The sequence below is a fragment of the Ooceraea biroi genome, chromosome 3 (genome assembly GCF_003672135.1).
Source record: "Ooceraea biroi isolate clonal line C1 chromosome 3, Obir_v5.4, whole genome shotgun sequence".
Taxonomy (NCBI): domain Eukaryota; kingdom Metazoa; phylum Arthropoda; class Insecta; order Hymenoptera; family Formicidae; genus Ooceraea; species Ooceraea biroi.
Genome location: NC_039508.1, coordinates 1,329,316 through 1,352,599, shown reverse-complemented (window position 1 = coordinate 1,352,599; position 23,284 = coordinate 1,329,316). Strand labels below are relative to the sequence as shown.

Genomic DNA, 23,284 nt, shown 5'->3' with positions numbered 1-23,284 from the left:
TTATTGCGTTTATAAAATTCGCGTTATGTGACTCTAACTTTTATATCGACTCAATTACATATTTATCGATTATCGATATAGCAGTATATAGCTATATCGATACTCTTTGCACCACCAATTTGAATCTAAAAACGTCTCAGGCATCGATCGGGCCTCACATAGTATAAACGTTTTTCATCTCGCTTAGCTATATTCTACGTTAATAATCAAAATACGTAACAACAAATATTTTGTGCATTTTGATATATATCAGAAAAATAAAATTGATAGAATTTTGGAGATAAACGCATGAAAGTTATAATATTAAATGCTATTTTGTAAATGCTACACTGCTCTTCATTTTACCAGATATTTTGCAGCAGATATTTTCTAGGATTACAAGGGATGTCAGGCATATGATATGATAAAGAAAAAGAAGCGTCTTTTTCAAAACAATATCGAATATATTAATATTAATATCGTCAATAACATATTAAATATCAGGTTACTATTCGTCGCAGTTAAACGAACTGAAACGAACATTGACGTGGGAGATTCTCTCTACGTCTAACAATCGACGAGGAAATTTCGTGGCACCACACTCGACGTGGCCTCAATGTAATTTACGTATCAGCACGTATGCGCGAAACGGTTCCATTCGATTTTGCATCCTTCGGGTGCAACATGTTTCTTCGGCTAGTTGATAACATATAATCCTACTTACACAACATTACGGATATGTATTTATAGGAGTGTACGCTGGGTGTATGTATCTTGTGTTGCGTGTAAATATTTTTTTTATATACAATTTTCTATTATATCTATATATATATATATATCTATCTATCTATATATTTATAAGAGGAGGCTCATAATTGAGATCATCCAGTCAAGTCCACTCCACTGCTTACGGATGCGTTCGAACCGATCACTGGTCATCCAAGATTTGCGGTGTAAATGCCGTATAATGTTGTTTTACTACTCAACAAATTAAAACTCTTGAATAACTATTGGAGTATCGTAACTATTAGCACCAACACGTAGCATGAGTTTAGCTGAATAGCCATGTCGTTCATACATAAAATAATAAAACATATTATTCGACAAACTCAGCGTCGATTCGAGACGATCCGTTTAACGTTCCTCAGCAATGGAGGCGCACCTGCTTGATCTCTATTGCACAAGTTACGAAAGGAGAGAGATATCATAAAACTACTGCACCAATCGTGCGTAATCACACGTACGGTAACGACGAACGAAGCTCCACATGCATCACATCCCACTGCAAGAGCAGAGCTGTGAACGTCGTGTTTAAGTCGCGCTCGTTAAGATCTGACGCTGAAGCGCGCACGTCGTCATAAAATTGTCATAAAGGATTCCAAAAAAGAGGAGCAAGTAAATTCGTTTTATCTGCGCACGTGATCGCTCGCTTTTATCGTAAGCGAACGAGATAAAATGGATCGCAGGAGTAAAAGTGCCGAAGCAAGCGTGGCGAACAAATTCGAGCGAAGAATATCAAAGTGTTTACTCACGTTTGATTTTAAAATATCTAATTCGATGATATAAAAGAGCTTCATATAATAAAAATAAAAAATCGTTAAGGATGTTCACACAGTGTTGCTTCGTTTTTACTTCAAGCTAGATAAATTTTCCTTCGCTATTATTCATACGATTTCATTCATATTGCAAGTAATTTGACTTGATTGTTTTAAATTCAAAAATAACTTTGGCACACAAGTTACATAAATGAAAGCACTGGGAACTAGTGTCTCATTAGTAATCATTTTCTCGCATACATTAAAAGTAAGAAAAGAAGTAAGGTAAATTTCGCGCTTCAGCGAATCAACTTGGCCGGATCTCATTCGTGGTGATCCAAAATAATCGTGTAATTGAGCTAGGCAGCGGCTTCTCTTTCGCTGCCGCATCTCTAACTTAACGCGTCATTAGTTTCGCGAATGATACTTCACTTATATATCTACATGTACTTCTACATATATATGTATTGTAAAAGTCACTGTATGCTAATGTGCTGATCATTAATCGCTATGTGTTGGATACGTAACATCTCTAAATCGATAGTAAACGCGGATTAACGAACCAAACAGCGAAATGTACTCGGGCAAAATAAGAAACTAACGGAAGACTTTTGTAATATTTGCTGTTGCGATTACGTTTCCATATAAACGAAACGAAGAATCGTCGCGCTGATTAACAGCATACGCGTACAAAGATTGAAAGACATTAGAAAGGAAAACTGGACGTTCAAGAAAAGAACGAAGAAAATAAGACGTACAACGCGGATTTAACAACTCAAGAATTTCGAACGACAAATAAAATATACGTGTATATATATATATATATTAATTTTCATCTTAAAACTTTAAATTAAATTAAGTATACATATATATGTATATTGGTAAAACAAATCGCACGTAAAATCTGAATGAATAAAACTAACAAGGTGCAGCCTGCAATCGCGGCATCAAGCTCGGTTCTAAAACGATGTCGCCGATATTAGCCCTTCGTTCATACAAAGTTATAAACGTATTCTCATGCATGCGACACGGGTTGCACCTTTAAACGTTATCGAATGCAATCATTCACACGGGAGAACGACTGACAGATAATTATCATATTTACAATCTATGTAAATTGTATGTATAATGACGCTAGACGTACGCGCAAGTCGAATATATTATTCAAATGTTATGTTCCAACTACTATAATAGTTCCGTAAACTCTTCAGGAACAAGAGTACACGGGGATCGAAATCCGATCAAGGACCGTCATTGCACAATAAGAAAGTGTAACGTAAGAAGAAATAATTAAAAAAAAGAAGATATAAAGAGGAAAATGCGACGCACGTTTTGTCTCATTCTCAGGGGAATCGGAACAAACGATGAGAAAGAAATGACGCCGCTGCGCAACACGCCGCAGCGGCTCCTATCTATCTCTAGACTAGAAAGAAACGTGCCGGGACTCTCTTCCGCGGCCGGCGCGTCGAAGATTTGCAGGAAAACTTCCTTCGGAAAACGCGGAGGCTCGAAATTGTATCTTATGCACTCTGTTGTCGCGCATATATCGTGTAGATATGTGTGTGTGTGTGTGTGTGTGTGTGTGTGTGTGTGTGTGTGTGTGTATAAATCAGCGATGTACATCGCCGATTTTTTATAATAACCGCCTAAACGTCGTCGTCGTCGACGAAGATAAACCGTTCGCGAAGATACGCGTAGGTACTTTTGGAGTAACGGTCTTGTTTCTCGCAGGAAAGCAAACTGCGACCGTTTGTTTCAGCTGGTTCAGTGCATCGATCGATGGTCCCACCGATTCGGGGGATGCGTACCAGAGAGGCAAGGAACCAGGACAAGGATCGGCAAACAGGTCCGGACAAGGGAGATCAAACCATGAAAACTTCGACGAAGGGATTGCACTCGGTTTGCGGTGGCGGCAACGCAGCCATTCGCTTTTCCAGCTCTACCCGTGGTAGGTACGCCTCGATGCGCGCATCAGGGCCCGTGGGGGTGGACGCGGCTGTCGGCAACGTCGTCGCCCCGGGTGCTAGTTGCAGGCACTCGGCTGGCGCCAACTGAAATCATGCATAGAATATTATTGCATAGAATAAGCAGGAATATAAAATTAGGACTTACCAGAGCTGCTTGCTGAGGAATCGGTGCCATACCGCCGACACTCGCAGGAGTATAATAATTGGTTGGACTGACCGGCGGCGACGGGTAAGGCCAGTAGAAGATGGGTGGCGGGTACGGCGTCGCAAATTGTGGCGGGCCGCGGGGCAGCATCGCAGCCGCAGACGGAAATATCGCCACTGGTGGTGGTGGCAACATCGTGCCTCCTACAGAAGAAGGAAAAAGGACAACATTCAACGTTCGATCAAGATGATCAGCCGACTTAATTAAATTAATCAACTCGTAAAAAAAAAACGAAAAGAGAGCACGGTGTCTGTTGCGGGATCCGTTCACGATTCGTAAGTTGCACTTTGCTGATCTTTAATCGCGACTCGCGAGTCAGCTGTTTCGTGAATCGAACTAAACTAAACGCGTATCTCTATATCTTAGCGTACTGTTTACGGACAAAAAATATAAAGTACTCGTAGTACCCACGATTGTTCGTTATATATGTACAAACGTAAAAAGAAGAGTGCCCACTATGTAACCACTCCACAATTACGACGAGTGACATCGTGCAGGTCCGCAAGGGTTTCTAGAAGCACACAAAGCATTCGTTTAGTTACCAGTAATGCGACCAGTCGACCGTACTTCAAACAGCGTGTCCGCGCTACGAAAGTGAATTAGTGACTTTTCGTGTAGCAGAGTAGCTACTAAAGGTTCTCTCTAAATTCGCGCGCTGCACGATTTCACTTTCAATCAGACTGATCTTGTACGGTCCGGGCAGAAGTTTCGCCAGCCAGCTTAATTCACAGAATATTCGTAAAATGCAAAGCAATTTGCATCATACACATTTCGCCCGACTGCCAGGCCAAGAACGTATAGATCTGCGACTTGATATCATTCATTTAGACATGTTACGTGATAAACTCTGAGTTGTGAGGAGGAATCACACTACGTTCGCTCTGGCCGGAGCGTACAAGAGACAGTCATCCAAAGGAATAATGACTTGGACTTGGCCTACCTGGAAGCACAGAAGTTAGTATTTGTAGGTCCCGCTACCATAACAGCAATCGACACTGCACCATTGTAACACGATATATATGTATTTTTGTATATATATATGTAATGCAGAGCACCAACTTGCGATTTCGCCCCTCTGCCAAATCACCAGATACACGCAGATTCTCACTCTCTCGCACTCTCCCTCTCTCCCTTTCTCTCTTCCCTTGCCTTTCTACCCTTTCTTCCTTTCGCTCTTTCTCTTTCTCTCGCTCTCGTTCTCTCTCTTTTCCTTCTCTCTCTTGCCCAGCGGAAAAGCCAGTTTGCGTGCGATTTTTAGTAACAAAAGGTTCGGTTGTTATGCATATCACTTGTGATCTCCCAGTTTACATAAACTTAAAAAACTTTTACTACGTTCGGCTTCATATCTACATTTTGAAATAATTCTCAAAAGATAAGCCTAGGAATGATTGTGTTAATAAAATTATTTCGTGAAAGACACCTGTATAAAGTGGGAAGCGTGATATGAGTAACAAGCCGTACGTTTCGCACAATTCAACGTGGGTTTATGTCGCATTGGGCTATTTGCAAGGGTAAAAGGGAGAAACGTATAACACGATGGAAGGAACAGTTGACATTTACTAGACTACCATTAGTCTTTAAGTCAATAGGTCGCTTGAATGATCGGCGTAGCAGAAAGCAACGTTATAGGCATTGGCCACATTGAGGGTAACTTCTGATAGTGTTCGCCTTGAATAATTCGAAAATTCGGCATTTTAGAAGAATGTGACCATGGGCAAATGGGAGAGGAGGGACATTTCGAGGACGGTTGGAAATGACGAGAGGGAAAAATCGCACAAAAAGTTAGAGAGATGGACAGAGAGTAAGGAAAAAAGGGAAAGAGAGAGAGATACATAATTTTTGCGCAAAGAGAAAGAAAAGAGGCAGAAGAAAACATAAAGAGAACCAGCAAGAGATAGAAAAAGAGAAAGAGAAAGAGAGAGTGGGAGAGAGAGAGTGAGAGAACTAAAAGTTACGACACAGAAATCTCCAACTTGATCTGTAGATACCAAAGATACCTGTGAGCCCAATGAAAAAAATGTATAGAACGTAACAAGATACGGTGGTTGCAATCTTTGCTGGTTTTTTCCTCTAACGGGAACGAGCGAGAACGTTGCAATATAAGAGCTGAACGCCCATTAATTTCCGAGTCGAAGATTACGTGAGGAGCCTGTTTTGCCTTCAGCTCGATCACTCATTCGCTCAGGTACATGTTTAACTGCGAGCAAGGACTCCGCGAAGAGTACAACCACCAGGCGAGGTAATATAATATCAGGGTAAGAGTCCACCAACCCGGCAAGCAAAAAGATATATATGTCCACAAGGCACATTTATTAAACATGATCGTTCTCACCATCGATATAAAATCGTCGATATACAGAGAATGTATACAGGAGGTAAAAAAAGAGAGAGAGATTATACCGATGCGCGTACGCGCGCGTGTCTGCGTGTGTCAGTGTGTACGTGAGTGTGTGGTGTGTGCGAATGCGTGGACACGTGTATACCGCGTGCGTGTGTCAAGTGTCCCATTTCTTTCAAAGTAAAAAAAAACCAATGAAACAAAAAAAGAAGAAAAATTTCGAGAAGGAAGACGCGTCTACCAAACGGGAGATGAAGAGACATGGAGATGATGGATCTTAAGCTCGCGTGTTAATTAACATGATGCTAGGACATCTTCACGCTCTCGACATACACCTGTACTAAACACTCCGAAATGCACCCTTATGCGAAACGATGCGAAAGCGACGTTGATATCTTATTTAACGGACATTGATATCTTCATCAAGGATTAATATTTAATACATAAATGTATTTCTGCGAATGCACTTCATGTCCGTTTCGCATCGTCTCACCGTCGCTATTTCTATGATATCAATTAATGCTACGTAAAAGCGGAATCGGGCGAATACGATGTTTCAAGAATGTCAGAAATGTAGTCTCGCCTCAGTCTCTCAATTCCGGAGAACTAATCCCGGAACGATCGGCAATCGTACGCGATTAACAATTAATATTGCAAAGTCCAGTCATCTGCGGCTATAAAGAAATTGCTTTATTTGTTTTACATCTCATGGAGTTGATGGTCTGTACTGTCGATCGTTTCCGCGTTAGCATGCCGAGATTGAAAGAACGATTATTTACCGTGTGATTACGTTCTACGGTCCTTTTCGAACGACCCTCAATTATCCTCAAGTCATATATCTTCTCGAGCAATTACGTTATTAATACCAAGAACCGAATCGTGAATGTCCAAGGCGTGTAATGAACAGGTACTTTATTGCAGCTGCTATGACAAAATAGAACTAGGGTTACAGCAAGTATCTCGTTACTTCGGTTCTATGCAATAATCTGCTACTGCATCCTGTTCAGAAAAGTGGCCGTGCGAGATGATTGCAGGGGAGCGCGCGTCAAAAAACGACAAGATACAGGAAACTTGTGCCGGCGCGACTCGGAAGAGGGGAGAGCGATGGATATTCGGGCGAAACAACGTCCACAGAACCGCACAGTTACCGGATGTAATGTAGAGAGAAAAACAAAAAAGAAAAGGAGAATACAGATCGAAAACCCGTTGCGCAATTGTCGCTCGCGAAACTCGACAGGAGGAGAGTAAACGTCCCTCCACAAACCACATAACATGCAACCAGTCATTTCGCATACCCGTCGATACTAGGCTGCCGAGTACTGATGATAACCGCCACGTGTTGCGTCTACAACATTCCATTAGTTTTAACAATATAAAAGAAAAAACAGTGAATATAAGAAAAGAAGAAACAGTGAAATTCGTAATCCGCGTAATGGAATCAGGGTCAGACTTCACGAGAGTGAAGTCGTTCTCAGCCTTGCCTCTTCAAGGCGTCTCATCGCAATGACGAAAATACAAATGGAAGCTCTTCGTTCACATGGCAGTATCAAACGTGTCGATCACCGTTCACAAGAAACAAATTAGCGCGTAACGTGAACCTCTAGTGTAAAGCCAATCCTGGAGATCCATGACATACCACTCTATCTATCTATCCATCTATTTGTGTGTCTCTCAATGATCTCACCAACTACACTATCACAAAGATATTAAGGCCGTAAGCCAGCTTTGAAAGAGTAAACACCGCCGACACCAAGTTAAATCACAAGCCGCGAGAGCGTACAGAGACGGTATTTAATTCCATTTTCTTCGTTCCCCCGTTGGATACTTTCTCTAAAACCAATTTGACATTATTAATCGGTCTATTTAGAGAAATTATCCGTCACACGCGATGAAATTAGTGGTCAATCACTTTCGTACACGGTGTTCGGTTAAATTATTAGACTAAATACAATAAACGCTCTGTGTGTATATGTGTGTATAATAATGTGTCTTTCCCCCGAAATACGAAATAATACAGCAGTACAGCTGTATCCTCTCTACGCTCCGTCGTATCGATTCACATATATTAATTTTCCACTTTTGAAGCTTGCACATTGCAACCTTTGTGAAAGAAAGGAATGACAGAATCGCGGTGCAACTTGCAATTAAAAACCAACTGTCACTCATTCGCAGGTAAATTAATGGCAGAATATTATTTACACATAGATTGTAACACATACATGCGCGTAAATAGATACCACGCGTGTAGACTCTATCGTATTGAATTATAGAGCTTCAAAATATATAACATTGGAATGTCCATTATACACTTAAAACTAATAAAAATATTCCTAGCAAAATATATAAATCATTTTTTATATATATATATATAAATATATATAAATGAATATTTTTTTAATAACACCGACACGCAGGCTTCTTTTGGAACACTAAATATTCTCGCGCACTTTTTGTTGCAAGCCGTTGAAGCATCAAACATTAATCATAAATCATCTGTACATCTGAGAAAGATGCAGAATAAAAATTTTTATAATAAATATTATAATGAATTTTATAATAAATATTATAATAAATTGCAAATGTAAACGATACATCGCAATAGAATTTTAAATCTTATCAATAAAATATTAAAATCAATTGCAAATGTATAATAGAATCTTATAATCTCATTAACAAACTATTAAAATAATTATCTACCCAGCATACAGACTTTAACGTCTGATGTATTGATCAGTACGGTTGTAATAAAAAAAGCGCTCATAGAACATGAATTTTAATCCTCCAAAGAGCTTTCTGATTTTCGGTGTGATTTTAGAAATTATGTATATCTGTCTATGATAAGTCTAGTATATTATCTGTACATATATGTGTATAAAAAGGAGCGCGTACGTGTGTCGATTCTAAATTTGGACATCTATGATAAGATATACCGTGTCCACATATATTTGTAAGGCACTTGATTGATCCTGACAATGAGGAACGAATGTTTTCTGTACGTGATCTTGTATAGTTTGTCACGAACACGTCATTATGAAAGAACAATATATGCGCATTTTAAATCAAATCTCATATATGACTATCAAAAATTAAGTGCTCATCGAAGGTAGCCTTTAACTGCCTAAATGCATCAGGATAAAGAGAATAAATCGCCTCACGTGTTGTTTTAAGTACCGTTATATAAGTAACGTTCAAAGTACCAAGCTGCTTTATCAGCTGCTCACGTGATAGAACAACGTTCTACTAAGCTTACATCCAAAACGTAAAACGGAATGTGTCATATAATGTCGCGAATAATTACAAACGCTTACGTTCTTAGAAAGTATATAAAGTCCGTCAAAGAGTCGTATTGTCGTGACGTAGCTATACTGTATATAGAATATTTGTATCTACATATACGAATTACAAATTCTTGTCTTCCTCGACAAGAAAATTGAAAAAAAGGAGAGAGTTTCCGTTCTTCCGTGTGGAACTAGGGAAGAAAATCTAAAAAAAAAAGAAAGCCACCTAGGGAGCGGCAATTAGACGCGACGCGCGTTGGCAGTGACGCATTGTTCGGACGCGTTAAATTTGAGGATAGAATTGAGCTGGGTAAGGCAAGCCTGGGGTCGCGGTTGGGGCCGGTGCATGAAACGCCGCTGCCGGGGCATGCCAAGTGCGCTTGGCGACAACATTGCCCGACGCTGCTTCGGAAGTAAAAGCGTTATCCCATGTCCTTTTTAGTCCCATTATCGCGGCTGGGTTCAGAGCTGACGCGGTGTGCATGATGGGTGTCAATAAACCGTGCGGCGTCGGTGTTCGCAGAATGGGAATGCGGTGATGGGGATGATGCGGTACATTGAACAAGAGGAACGGCGTTCCCGCTCCCGGCGTCGCGGCGGGCGGCGCGTGAAGGGCGACCGCTGAAGGTGCTACCGCGTACGCGGCGGGAATCTGGGCCTGGATGGCCGAACTCGGTCCCGGTAAAGCGAGGGATTTACTCGTGGCGGCAGCGGCCACTGAAGTGGGCGAAGCAGGGGTATTCGAAGTGGGGGGATTAGATGCTAGGGCCATCGTCAGCCAAAAGTCCTGGTTCCTGATGGCTTGCGCCTGGGCGGCCTGCACTTGAGCCACCTGCGCTTGCGCCTGGACAGCCTGCGCAGCTTGGGCTTGCGCTTGCACCAGAGCATGAATGTCCCACAGTGGTGGCGGTGGCGGCGGTGGTTGCGCGGTCGGTACCGGCACCGGCACCGGCACCGGCGTCGGCGCAGACGGATGTGTCAATGTCGCAGGAGTCTGTGTGGTCAACGTACCGGGTGATAGTAGCGCCTTGGTCGACGGCGACGTTACCGCACCTGTCAATACCAGATTCATGTCATCGCCGCTGCACTGAAACACTTCGATGTATCGCTGCTTCTTGCCGTAGATCATGTATCGATGATGCCGCTGCGACGCGCAGGCGTATGCCGATGCCTCACTATCCATCTGAATGAATGCCTCGCCAGACGGTTGACCCTGGTGATGCGATTAGACAAACCCGTTACGTGAGTAATCTAGTTCACGAGTATTGAAGAGTGAACATCACACGATTGTTCGATACGTACTTGAGCATTGTAAACCATATGAACTCCCTGATAAATGATATTTTTCGAGTGTTCGCCCATAAACTCCAGAATGTGCTCCACAAGCGCCTCATAGGGTAAACCACGGAGTCTGATGCAGTCCTTGCGCGTACCCGACGTAATAATATGTTGAGGAAGCAAGGGTGGTAGCTGCGCGATGGGCGGCGGCGGTAGTATAACTTGTTTTGGATCAGTCGCCCTGTTTAGAACCTTGAAACAAAGTCAGGGTATGAATACAAGTATTCTTCCGCTGTCGTGACAACGGTATTCGTATTTACCTGTTGCACTTCCGCAGTTGTACTTCGAAAGAGCTCTATGTACCGACTACCGATGCAGTCTCTGTGCTTGCTCAGTGCCTTCACGGCGTCCTCCTCTTGCGCGAATAACACGAAAGCATCGCCAGTGGCCCTACCATCAGGCTTCTTCACAAACAGAACCCCGTCTTCGCCATCCAGCACTTGACATGGCTTTTGGCCGGATTGAAAAAATTCCAGCTACACGAAAATGATGAATGTGTGTATAATGAAGGAAGAACCGAAGTACGCGGAATGTAATTGACAAGCAGCTTATTATGCAGCTCGGAGATAGAAACTTAAATTATTATATAAACGGTCATGTACCACTTGTTTAGCAACACAATCATATGGCAAGCCCCTCATTCTAACGATGACTTGAGCCCCGCGTGACAGAAAAGCATGTGCCTCCCCGCTCGTACCACCAGCAACGCCAACAAAATCCTCGCCGGAGGCTTTGTAAACCTCTATGTATCGTGCACCCATGTGATGTTTATGTCGCTTCAGCGCCATGTCTCTGTGTTCTTTATTAATAAACCGTACCAATGCCTCGCCGTTACGTCTTCCCATAGGACTTAAACAAAGAGCTACACCACCCCTAAAAAAGTCATTACACCATTGTTAGCATATCGTTGCGCAGCGGTCATCAGCTCATCGTCAGCTCTATACATAATTAGGAACGTTAGAGAAGGAGAACTTTTGTGAAGATACCGATATTAAAAATTATAGCTCTATGGGATTTCTAATTTTAAGAATCACAGTTAGATCCTGTATGGCGCATAAGATCCATATGACTGCACATGATATGCATACTTATCACTATGTACAATAGCTATAAGCGAGCGAGAAAGTCTCCTGTCATCGCACTTGTTATTGTTTTCACGTCAAGAGAAACTGGAGAATGAGACAGACCGAGCGTTTTCTTTCTTTTCTTGTGCATCTAAGTGCATTATAGAGATACGACTGACTCAGTTACCTGCTTTACACAGATCCATGTGGCTTGTGCGTAAATACCAAAAAGACAGTTAGAAGACAATTAATTTGTTTCTTCGGAGAGTTTCGTTAGTTATAATATGGTTTTGCCCTTGCAAGTCTTTTAAGGGGATTTACTTACTTCGAAACATTCAGCCCACGAAAAAATTTGGCGATATCCTGATCCGAAGATTGCCAAGGTAGACCACGAGCTCTTACCACACAATCATTATCCACTTCTTCGTCTTTGGAGCTGAGGACAAATTTGCCTGCTTTAGTACGAGCTTGTTGAATAATAAAAATACACATGCACGAAGCTTTCATCAGAAACTTACCATATACCAGGTTCTAACACGATATTCACTACTTCTGGATTCTGAAATACGTGACCTGAAAACAAAAATATACACGTGTTTTATATTTTACCGTTACAAGATAATTGCATATTCGAAACAAATGGATGTATGTCTTTAATAGCTCTTTTCAGCTCTCTTCAGAAAAAGAAATAATAGATTGAGAAGAACAGAGCGTCATGATTTAACCTCAGAGATCGATAATTATCAGCAGTATTTGCCACTGATTTATCGACAATTGATTTCAATCTGCACTTATATTTATGGAGATAAGTTTTCACATGAATACTTTCATTCACTTTATGCCACTCTTGTTAAACTCGATCAAAAATGAACTACTTGCTATCAAATGAAGGAACCTATACGAAACATCATGGGTAAGTACACACGTGTGCCTGGGCGCACACTATAGGGCGCTGCACACTATCATAAGCCATCACTGACTAACACGTTGCACGTCTGTGCTTGTTGTCTGCATTCCTGCGTTTCCCTTTACATTTTTCTTTTTCAACTAATAATAACAAGATAACTATAGAGTTATCTCAATCCAAAGAACGAGATATAAAACTAGATATGAAAATATATCTAATAAAATTTATGGATAGAAAAACAAAAACTATATATATTTTATTACAACTATAATAATATATAGAATTTTTATACATACATTTTTATATTTTTATATTCGAATATATAATTTTTATATTAAACTCGAATTATCTGAAAATGGCACAACAGTTAATTATTCCGCAAATATTTGCAGAGAATTAATGAGAATTTTGATAAAAAAAAGAGGATCAATATTTCTTATGAAACTCGTACGCAACTTTGACCAGCAACAATTTGTGATGTCTTCTAATTTTGTGCTTACACGTTTCCTTTGTAACTCTATATCCCTCGGTTTGTCTCTAATTTCTCATAACCGCGCAAAATGAGTATTCGATTCGACGACACGGCGAAACGTGCGCGTCATTAACAAGTAGAGATTTGTTTCGAGGAATGTGGAATCGAACACTGTCTTTTCATTCATTTACTAAATAATATCGCATTATTCTCTGACTTAAGACAAAACAAACGGATGATTAAATATATGGAAAATTAAAGAAGATAGTAAACGAGTAACTGTTTGTAAAAAGAAAAGCGGAAGACAGAACAGACGTTGCGACGTGTCTCTAAATCTTTACAAAATATCATATACTAAATATATTACGTATTAAAAATTTTTACACATTTCTTTTTCTTAGATATCTCTTTTTAAATGTCGCCCGAATTAGGTATTGTATTTTACAAACATTCGCTCGCGAATTACCACATGACAAACTGACGACTATAAGATAGACATCGGGGACTACCAATATGTAAATTTTCACTGAATGCTAATAAAGACGCATTCGAATAGTACATTCAAATGCGCGATGTTCTATCAACACAACAGATTAAAAGATACGCGATGTCAAAAGCGCAATACATTTTTCTCGCATATATATTATCGCGATAACGCTCGTGGTAAGCTTGTATTTTAGTCAATAACGTAACTTTTCGTAGGTTGAGTGTCACTGTGATAAGAGAGCCGTAACACGCACGAGCCATTGCTTAGAACGTGTGCGACTTGACCCGTACTTAGTTGGATGTAACTAGAAGAGAGAAGAGAGAGAAATAAAAAGAGAATAAAATACAGTAATGCCGAAGATCATTAATCAGAAGCAGTCCTATTGCCAAACGTTGAGATCGCCAGAAATTCGATGAAATCATCGTCTCATTTGCGCATTGGATTCGAGAAGATTCGGGAAACTTATCAGACGACATCCGCGAAATCAAGAAGTTACCAGAGAGCTCGTCGAGGAAAATAATTTCTCGGCAAGAACGATTTAATTACCGGCACAATCGCCACCTTCAAGGCCATCAGCGTCGCGCATAAACATGAAGCACATTATTTAGAGAAATGCGTGCACAAACGTTACACATAGCTCGTGCAGGAGGTTCTTATCTCACGAGTGTCGTGTTAAAGGTAAGAAAAAGAAAGATACGTGCTCTCGCAGACAGCAGACGTTTCCACATCGTAGATTGTACCTATCAGCTTCTTCGTTCTGGGAAACTTTAGTTGACTAATAATTCCGAGAATTAGGGCTAAATTGTATCGATCGAAGGTTCTTCTTCTTTTTCTCGAGGAACCTATGTAGATAAATTTCCTCTGCATTCGTGACGTCGATGAATAAAGTAGAGTCGTAGTCATCCAATCATCGTAGTCGTAAATTTGATATTTATTGGCTTACCGTCCTTGATCATCCTCTGTATCACGTTGATCATATCCTGTATCTCCTTGACGGGAAAGCTGTTGTCAGTGTCTGGTGGTAGTCCGAAATCTGATTTTCAACTGTCAAGGAGAGATACTTGTCCAACTAAATCGACTACGATAATACTACCATAATATTAACGAGAAGTCCGCAACAGGCACGACATTACTTGAACATGAGCTGCCTGTTGTGACCTTTGTGCGACGCGTGCTGACTCAAATTTAGCAGAAACGGGAATCGCACAAGACTTTTATGGAATTTCGTAATCTTCCTTCAGCCTATCAACGCATTACTAATGTTTCAGATAGACGTTCCACGGATCGTGCGGTTTAAAACGGATGTAATAATAGAGAAGAAGAATAGATAAATTAGATATATAAGTTAGAAGATATATAAATTTCCAAGCGTCACATTTTTATTTTTTTAAGGGATGACACGAAAGACACAATCTAAGAAACAAAGTTTTTAATAAAACTGAGCAGATGTGCAGCAAAATGTGTACAAAACACTAACAAAACGCTAACGCTTGTGATAATGTGTATGTTTTGCATATCGATTTTTCTTTCTCGTCTAAATTCGTCTAAACTCGTCGCTTAAAAACATCGACATCACTGCCATTCTATATATATATATATATATGATCCTAGCGAGATTACAAAGATCTTACATAACAATAATGGAAGACTGTACATGATAATGATGGACAAAAAAATCTTATTTGAGCAGACTCTCTCTTTTCTCTTTCTTTCTCTCTTTCTCAAATAAAGCTACAGTTTGAAATACTTCAACCAAGCAGGCGGTCGAGCGGAAGAAACGGTGTATTATGCGCTGTGCGGCTTGGTAAACAATGTTATAACAACGGAATGAGAACGCGAAGCATACCCTATGTTTTACGAACTGTAAATGAGCGAACGCTCGACTAATAGCCAGGTGATACGTAGGAGCGTTACGTGGAACCGAAGAGAATCACGCGGATTATCATCGGATTAGTGAGTTTTAATGGAGAACTGGAACTGGCCGAGAGAATCGGAGAAATTGCGTGCATAATAATACACACACATTTATACGTGACGTTCACTCGTCGCTGGCCTGTTACCGATATCTTCAGCGACGAGCTGACCTTTAAACCGTGTTCCGATAAGGCGGCATCGCCTAACCGAGACTTTCTCGAGTCATCTGGTTGTACAGACACACGATACTCTTCTCTTTCCCTGTTCGTACTTCTTTTCTTGACAAATAAAGAAGAAAACGTATCCTCAGGTTGGAGATACGACTAATCGAGGAAATCTCGAGGTCTCGATACTCGCGTTCTCCGTTTAAAGCTTTTGAGTTTAACGCGTTTTCAAAGCGTTGATTACGAATCTCTGTATTCCTGATCGTGTTCCTTCTTAGCTTCACAAAATCGCTATCGCGGTGGGAAGGTTGTTGACGAATTAATGAATATATCACGCACTTAAGAATGTGCACTTAAGAATACATTCACGTTCTTATCAGTGTCACTCTGAAACCGACGCGAGAAGTGACACTTTCGAAATTCTGACAGAGAGATTAGGGGTAATGAAAGCACTGATCAGCGACTTCGTTAGTTAGTATAGCGTCGCTTAGATAAATAAATCGATAACCAAGACGGAAGTGTGGAATTTGCTATCAAAATTTTCACAGTTCTAAGAAAGCAGTTCCTTTTATACGGAACAGTCGTTAACAACGCAATTAAATATAAATGCAGAATAATGCAGTTTTTTTTATCGCAGAAGAGAATTAAGAATTAATAAAAATTTTCCGTCGTTTAGAAATCTTGAAATTTCCTCTGTTCAAATCGCAAAAGCGTGCTCGTAGGACGTACATAATAGACCAAAGTCATGGACCCGGCTAATCTCAATTCGCATCGAACAAACGAACAGTCAGCGTCGCGATCGATATGCATGCGTGCATATTCGTACACATATGTCTCAGCCGGCGCAGGTGGTCTTGTTTTATTGGCGTCAGGTAGATACAACGCGCGCACCGAGTGTAAAAAGCAGAGCCGATATCGGAGCAGTCAGCGTAAATCCGTCCTGAGATCGGATTTACAGCGGACTCTTCTCTTCGCGTACGGAATGACGTTACGTCGGGCTCCGCGAAAGGAAATCTCAACTTCAGGATTCAGATCTCGATCACAAATCAAAGTACACCCGGCATATCAAACAAGGCGCTACCGTGTTATCGCGAAACAGGAGCGGGATGGAGTCCGGCGGTTTGCTCATCTCTTATTATTCATCCCATTAGGATGCGGAACCTTGAGGATCAGTTTTTCCATCTACGAAGCGCGCGATAAGTGAGACGCAAGGGAGCAAGAGTCGCGAATAACGCGATATCGCCTTATCGAGCTCGGGGGCATCATTTTTATAAATAAATGAAAATCAAGATCGATAAATTTAATTACCAAGTTGTTCAACGGATTAAAAGATATCTTCGTATCGGAAGCTCGTGCCCGACAGATAACGGAATCTTATTTTTTGGATAAATCTCGGAGAGTACAGTAAGCATCGAGATGTTTCAACGAAGCAAACAAAGGTAAGACGGATACGTCGGAACAAGAACGTACCTGGTCGCGATTCTTATTTCCCAGCACCGCGATGTCGAAACACGAATCGAGTCAGGAAAGACGATTTCCGGTCACCGTGTGCACGAAGAACAATATCGCGATTATCATGTAGCTTGCTTATCTTTTTACTCCCCGTGTCTTTCGATCTAGATCCGGTCTTCCTCCCGCGAAGCCGAAAATCCGTCAGGAAGCCGCACTCGGGAAGCAATCCGCGGATGAAGCAACGCGGCGACACTCGTATCTCCGTACAAGCACGAAGACTACTGGCTCCGGATGCCGCCGTCGAAGATCGTCGCGCGAGTGCCACGACCTGACTCTTCCGTTGCGCCGTCTGACGGCCGCGCGACGCGAACGTGTCCACGTAGAGATTTCCAAACGGCGACGAGCGAGTCTCCTCACAGCCGTGCCGACGTCGGCGTTACGCCAGTAAGGTTGCAAGATCGCAAAATGCACCGCGGTAAACAAGAAATTATAGAACGTGTAGATTAGTATTAGCGCGCAAGCCCCGCGTACGAGATCTCTACCTCCCGGCACGCGAATAAGCCTCAAGTCAGACAATTTTCACAATTCTTCAGTATCACGCACGAATATTGTTTGCAACATCGGAGGCGAGAGAGAGTCTGCGTTTAAAATATTTATGATATAATTGTGATATAGTAATGCACAAGTACTGTTAAAAAACTTGATCGCACCGATAGTAGTGGCACCGATGTCCTAAGTTATTTTACAGATCGAGAATAGAAGAGACGAGAAATAAGATGAAAATGATAAAGTCACCTCAGCAGTTGACAATTTTTGCACAGCGTAGAGCATAAAAGGATACATTGCAACATTTCTTGAACCCCCAAAGTCGATAGTTCTCCGTGAGACGAATAGCACGCCACGAAATCCTTCCGGAGATCGTGGAAGTAGTTGTAGTGTTCCGGTAGCTCGATGTCTTTGTTGCAGGCCTCCGGATGTAGACACTGCCTCATGGGTGCTTGACCATCCACGACGAATCTTGGTATACTACCGGGCAGCACACCAGACATGGTGGTCCACCAGTTTTCAAACTTGACACAGAAACATCACGCGATTAAACGAGAGCGTCTTGAGAAATAAATTTATGTTGAGCGTATAATAAACTGATCACACTGATAACAACGTTGGCGACTGAGTGATTATCGAATTATTATACAGTGTCCCATGGCAAACTGGCACCATTTAACTTTAATTTACTTTTTTATAAAATTCAATTTTTTACTTCGTAACGTCGCATTATGCGATTGCAGCGATATGAAAAAATTTTATAATGAAAAATATTATATATGACGATGAGTCAAATTAAACTTGCGAGACAGATTGCGTTCAACAAATTTCGCTCGGTAGTCAACAGCAATGTCAGGAAAAATCTAGATTAAATCTTGTTTTTTCACCAACGTAGTAAGCACCTGTTTGAGAGCTTGCTGCAGGGGAATCCCATATTCTCGAAGGTTTCGTTCGGTCAAGGCTGGTGCGTGCGCCAGCGCTGCCTCGCTAACGATCCCGCTGCTTCCGGCAATCGCCGGGTTGTCGCTGCCGGTCCCGGGAGTGCAATTCTCCTCCATTACCATCGGCCGCACAATATACTGCTGCTTGCCTAGCGTCTGCAAAAACGAGTCCACCATGAGGAACGCCGCAAAAACCCGGCAAAGCTGTTGCTATGCGGCGCAATATCTAGCAATTAATCTACGCGCAAAAGAAATGCGATTATATTTTATTCAATGTTTCGCAGCAATACAGCGAACGCTTTTGCCTCCCTTCTGCTTTTTCGAAAGCACAATTTTGCAGAAAATACATTCTAAGGCCCAGTTCCGCAACATGCTTTAATCGGAATTTAACACAGAATCGTTAATAGAGAATTCACGCTATGTCGCGTCTAGAATTTCTAGAAAACTCTATTTTCTATTATTACATAGAATTCTATTATTCTATAGAATTATTATTATTATTCTATTATTATATTTATTATTATTATTATTCTATTTCTATAATTATATAGAATCATTATATAGAATATTCTGTTACATAGAAAACTCTATTTTCTCCATTATTCTTAGATTTGAATACGTCATAAATCGGACATCGGGCACAGTGGGAATTCTGCATTAATGAGAATTAGATTCCGGTTAAATGAGTTGTGGAACTGGGCCTAAACGAAGTAATATATAAAGATATAAGGATATATGTCTTACTAACGCTCGAATAAATGTGATTTTTCCGATTCAATACGGCGATTCAAATACACACACATGAGAATCTACGACAGTGCGAGATCAGTACAGGGTCGTAGGTCTTGCACCTTGAACTTGAGCAACATATTTTCTGCATCGATAATGCACCATGATTAGCAGTATTAGCGGCATAAACTTGCCTGCGATGAGGCTGGTGCACTTCCGCCAGCTATGGTGACTGCATATCAAAAGGGGCAATTCAAAGGGAATGCACGAATGCTTTTCATTTGATAGTCAAAAAGGTCCCGAGGGGTGGATCACGTTCACGGGTTCAAGGTACGCTTCGCACGCAAAGAAAGAAAAAAAAGAACAGGTTACCGTACTAAATGTCTGAGTGGTCATGAGAGGAGAGAAAGGCAAAAACTAAAAGCTGAGACGCAGAAAGGACCTTCGAGCGAGAGAGATTGCGAAACGCTGCTTTCAAACTACGCTATTTGAAGCGACCACGAAATCTTAAGCGTCCTACGTGCCATCGTAGATGAACGTGCGGCTACATAAAATCTGCGGTTACCAAAAAACGATAGAACGAAGACAAATAATTTTATATAATTATTAATAATAATAAATTGGAATAAGAAAATAATCAAATAAAATAAATTGGAAGCAAATCATTAATGAAGCCTCCGCTTCTCTCACGAGACGGGAATCGATCCGGTGTGACGCTACCTGGTAGTGACTACCATCACATCTAAAATGAAGTAAGTATCTAGTGCAAATTTGCCATCGCAATCTCGATGCGATAAGTTTCTCATGAAATTTTTCATAAAAGGCAACGTCATGTGAATCCTCCGATTCGCCGCGCGCGCGTATGATAAAGTGAAGTGGCAAGTAGAGCGGTGGACACGCTCTTCCATTCAGCCGCAGCTTAAAACGGGCTTAAAGCGACGGACAAAGTACAAAAGCCCCCGACCTTGCTGAGCCCGCATATCTCTTATGCAGGTACATACATACGTATACTAAATCAGCATGAATATGCACGAATGGTAGTACGCGTAATGCGTAACGCGCGTCTGACTTCAGCAAACGCTGTGCGCGCGGATACGTCTGAAAATTACCGCTGCTAGTAATACCAACCGCAATAAGAACTAGCATTTCGAGAAAGGCAACGTTCAAAACACTATTTTGCATTTTATCACGAAGCAACGACAACTATTCCTACGCAGCAATCCGTAGGACTGGAATTTTTATGAGGCTTAAGTCAGGTTTCATCGCGGATCATCGATACGACGTCAAAAAGTTGCTAAAACATGAAACGAGATTTAAGATAACTTCACTCGACGGTGACAGCCGCTCGAAGTGAACTCTTGATAACTCGGAGACCTCGGAGTTACAGTGGAAGACTCCGGAGACTAATTGGAATAATTCGATGATTTCGATTGCGATCGAACGTTCGAACCTCAATGACCCAGCGATCTACTCGTAAGGCCCGATTCCGCAATTCGCTTTACAACCGGAGTTTAGCTCGTTAATGGAGAATTTACACTACGTCACGTCTCTAGAAAACGAACTCTCCTATTGGATTGAAAGTCATTGGATTGAACATCGGACGCAGTGTGAATTCTTCATTAACGAGTTAAAGTTGTGGAATCGGGCCGTGAAGTACAACGCAAACTTCAACCGAGAAAGACGTCTCGAATGCGTCAGTGGTTCGATTATTCAAATATTTCAGGATGAGAAAATCGGCTATTCAGGCTTATGACGAGAGCTGCGAGTTTAGAATGTTTTGCAGCGTTGATCTCGGTATATGCGCGACGTCGTGCCGGTGTCGTGCAAGAAAATAGGCAGGTTCTTTGACGCGTGGGGTTAACGGATCAAGGTGGTTCTGCCAGCGGCGATTCATCATCAGTGCCTCGAGCTCGGACTCGGCGTCTTCGAATCATGCCGCGTGTCGATGAAAAGCCGCCGTGGCGTAATACGAAAGAGAGAAGTACGACGGGTTCCTCTGCTCGGCCATTACGTAAATATAAATCGCTCTTTCGACCGACCTTCACGACCGTCACGCTCGGGGATCCTTTCGCACGCGCGACACGAATAATTCACTGAAAAAGAAACCTACTGCTTTCGGGGAAACGTGCGTTTACTCCAAACTGCACCGAATCGAGGAGAAAATGGTCGCGCGGACGTCTTTCGGAATTCTAAAGTGGAATTCTGCGATTCTGAAGTGACGACCGGTCGAGGCACATCGCGACCTCGAATTCTAAAGATGCGCGAATCCGATCGGTCTACCTTTGAGTAGATTCGAGAGAATTGAAAATGAATTTTCGAGTAATCGTGTAGCGGCTCCTCTAGTGATCAACTCCGTCAGGATCTTACACTGATGTTCTCTGACAAAACAAATGTTCAAGTAAAAGATGCTGTAATATCAAACTAAATGTTTGTAATTTGTTTTAGAAAAATTAAAGAATCGCCAATGTTTATTGATACGTTTAATGACACACAAGTGTTACAAAAAATGGATTGAACTTGAAACCCGTTATCTCTGTCTTCCGGGTTCACAAAAAAGTGAAACTTCTGAAAAACAACAGTTCAACGGACGAAATGGCATTCTATTAATTTATTATTCGTGCCGCTACACAACGCTACCGCCGGGGGCGTCTATAGCGTCCACACTACAGCAGGCGTCGCGCGGAGAAAACGAAATAGAAAAAGAAAAAAAAAAGGAAAAAGAGTAGAGGTGAAATCGGCGAGGCGAGAGTGGAAGCGATCTTGTTTCTTTTCTCGATGTTGCAACCATAGAGCGGCATGTGCGCACAAGGTCGAATCAAACGTACGCGCGGCTCGCTTATAAATCGTAAATGCGTCGGTCAAACGTGATTTCATAGCTCCAGTGGAGATCCTGGTGGGGGACGAGAGGTCAAAGGTTCCGTTTCAGGAGGTGGCAAGTACGTCCCCCTCGAGTAATATCAAGAATGCAAGAAGGACAGAGAGGGGGAGAGGGAGAGAGAGAAAGAGGGAGATAGCGGACAGCAAAAAGACAAATGAGACTGCAACGGTGACGCGACGCGCGTTACGTAACCGAACAAGTCGATCAGTTGCGAGCGTCATATCGCGGAGGAAAATGACACGACACGAATCATCGCCGCGCTGTCCATTTAAATCAACGAAAGCGACGTGCGTCATGTGCAAAAGGCATCTGAGATCTTTTGCTAAACTCTCAAAAATATCGCCAGATAAGTAAGCGAGTTTTTCCTTGCTTCTGCTCAACAACGCGTGTGAGCCGCGTAACGCCGGTAGCGGGGAGCTTCCGATCTATTCCGAGATTCTCGTATCTCATTTTTGACATCTGATCGCGTGTCTCAGCATTCGCATGATCCCGGTTCGCAGCCAGCGACCATGCTGGAAGCTCGCCCGGGTGGGAGAGACCATCGCGAGTGCCGGCGAAGAGGGGGAGGGAAGAGAGAAAAGAGTTAAGATGGTGGACCGGAATGGGGGGCGGTCGATCGCTGGTGTGAAACTCGTGTACACGAAACGTCGGTTTTGCGGGAGTTTCAGCGGAAACTCGATAAATCGCACGTCGGCGAAACGTTCACGAAAAATTCAGGCTCTCCGTTAACAGCAGATGCTCAAGGTGCTCGCGCACCCATGACCGTTCCTCAGAAAATAAAGAGCCGTCTTTCACGTATGTGTGCATATGCAAAAGCACGTACATGCATAATTAAGCGCTGCCCGTTCCTCGCAAAATTGCATAAATGTAGCCCCGAGTACACCGAGCGAGCGCCTGAAAATCGCATGATTTTCATTTGCACACGCGGCGCGATTAAAAACAGGAGTTTTCGAACGAAAGGGGACTGAAACGTGGAAACCGCAGTTTCGCAGGTGATTGTCTCGCTTGAACGAGGTTTCGGTTTTCTCGAAAGGGACGTATGGATGCCCGGAGCAAGCCGCGTTCCTCGTTGTACCGTTCTTGAATCAGC

The 23,284-nt window shown here is 42.1% G+C and overlaps 1 protein-coding gene and 1 long non-coding RNA gene across 3 annotated transcripts in view; one reads left to right on the top strand and one right to left on the bottom strand.

Annotated features, from left to right (window-relative positions):
- Positions 1–426: 426 nt before the first annotated feature.
- The window catches only part of LOC105277397 (RNA-binding protein fusilli), a 30,434-nt gene continuing 7,576 nt past the window's right edge, over positions 427–23,284 (bottom strand). The window contains exons 2-12 of one of the 2 annotated variants that reach the window (XM_011335739.3): positions 18,549–18,743; positions 17,942–18,170; positions 14,514–14,603; positions 12,223–12,277; positions 12,030–12,140; positions 11,243–11,513; positions 10,901–11,116; positions 10,605–10,832; positions 10,314–10,515; positions 3,627–3,829; positions 427–3,565 (exon numbers count right to left, since the gene is read on the bottom strand). In XM_011335739.3, coding sequence (XP_011334041.1) covers positions 3,377–3,565; positions 3,627–3,829; positions 10,314–10,515; positions 10,605–10,832; positions 10,901–11,116; positions 11,243–11,513; positions 12,030–12,140; positions 12,223–12,277; positions 14,514–14,603; positions 17,942–18,170; positions 18,549–18,743 — 1,989 coding nt within the window. In that variant the 3' untranslated portion in view covers positions 427–3,376. Of the gene's footprint in view, positions 3,566–3,626; positions 3,830–5,975; positions 10,516–10,604; positions 10,833–10,900; positions 11,117–11,242; positions 11,514–12,029; positions 12,141–12,222; positions 12,278–14,513; positions 14,604–17,941; positions 18,171–18,548; positions 18,744–23,284 lie in introns of those variants that run through there. The other variant, XM_011335738.3, reaches the window with a different exon arrangement.
- On the top strand, positions 12,138–15,260 carry LOC105277395. Its single transcript, XR_893603.3, has 3 exons — positions 12,138–12,617; positions 13,786–14,248; positions 14,839–15,260. It is a non-coding gene; the product is annotated as an uncharacterized LOC105277395 (long non-coding RNA).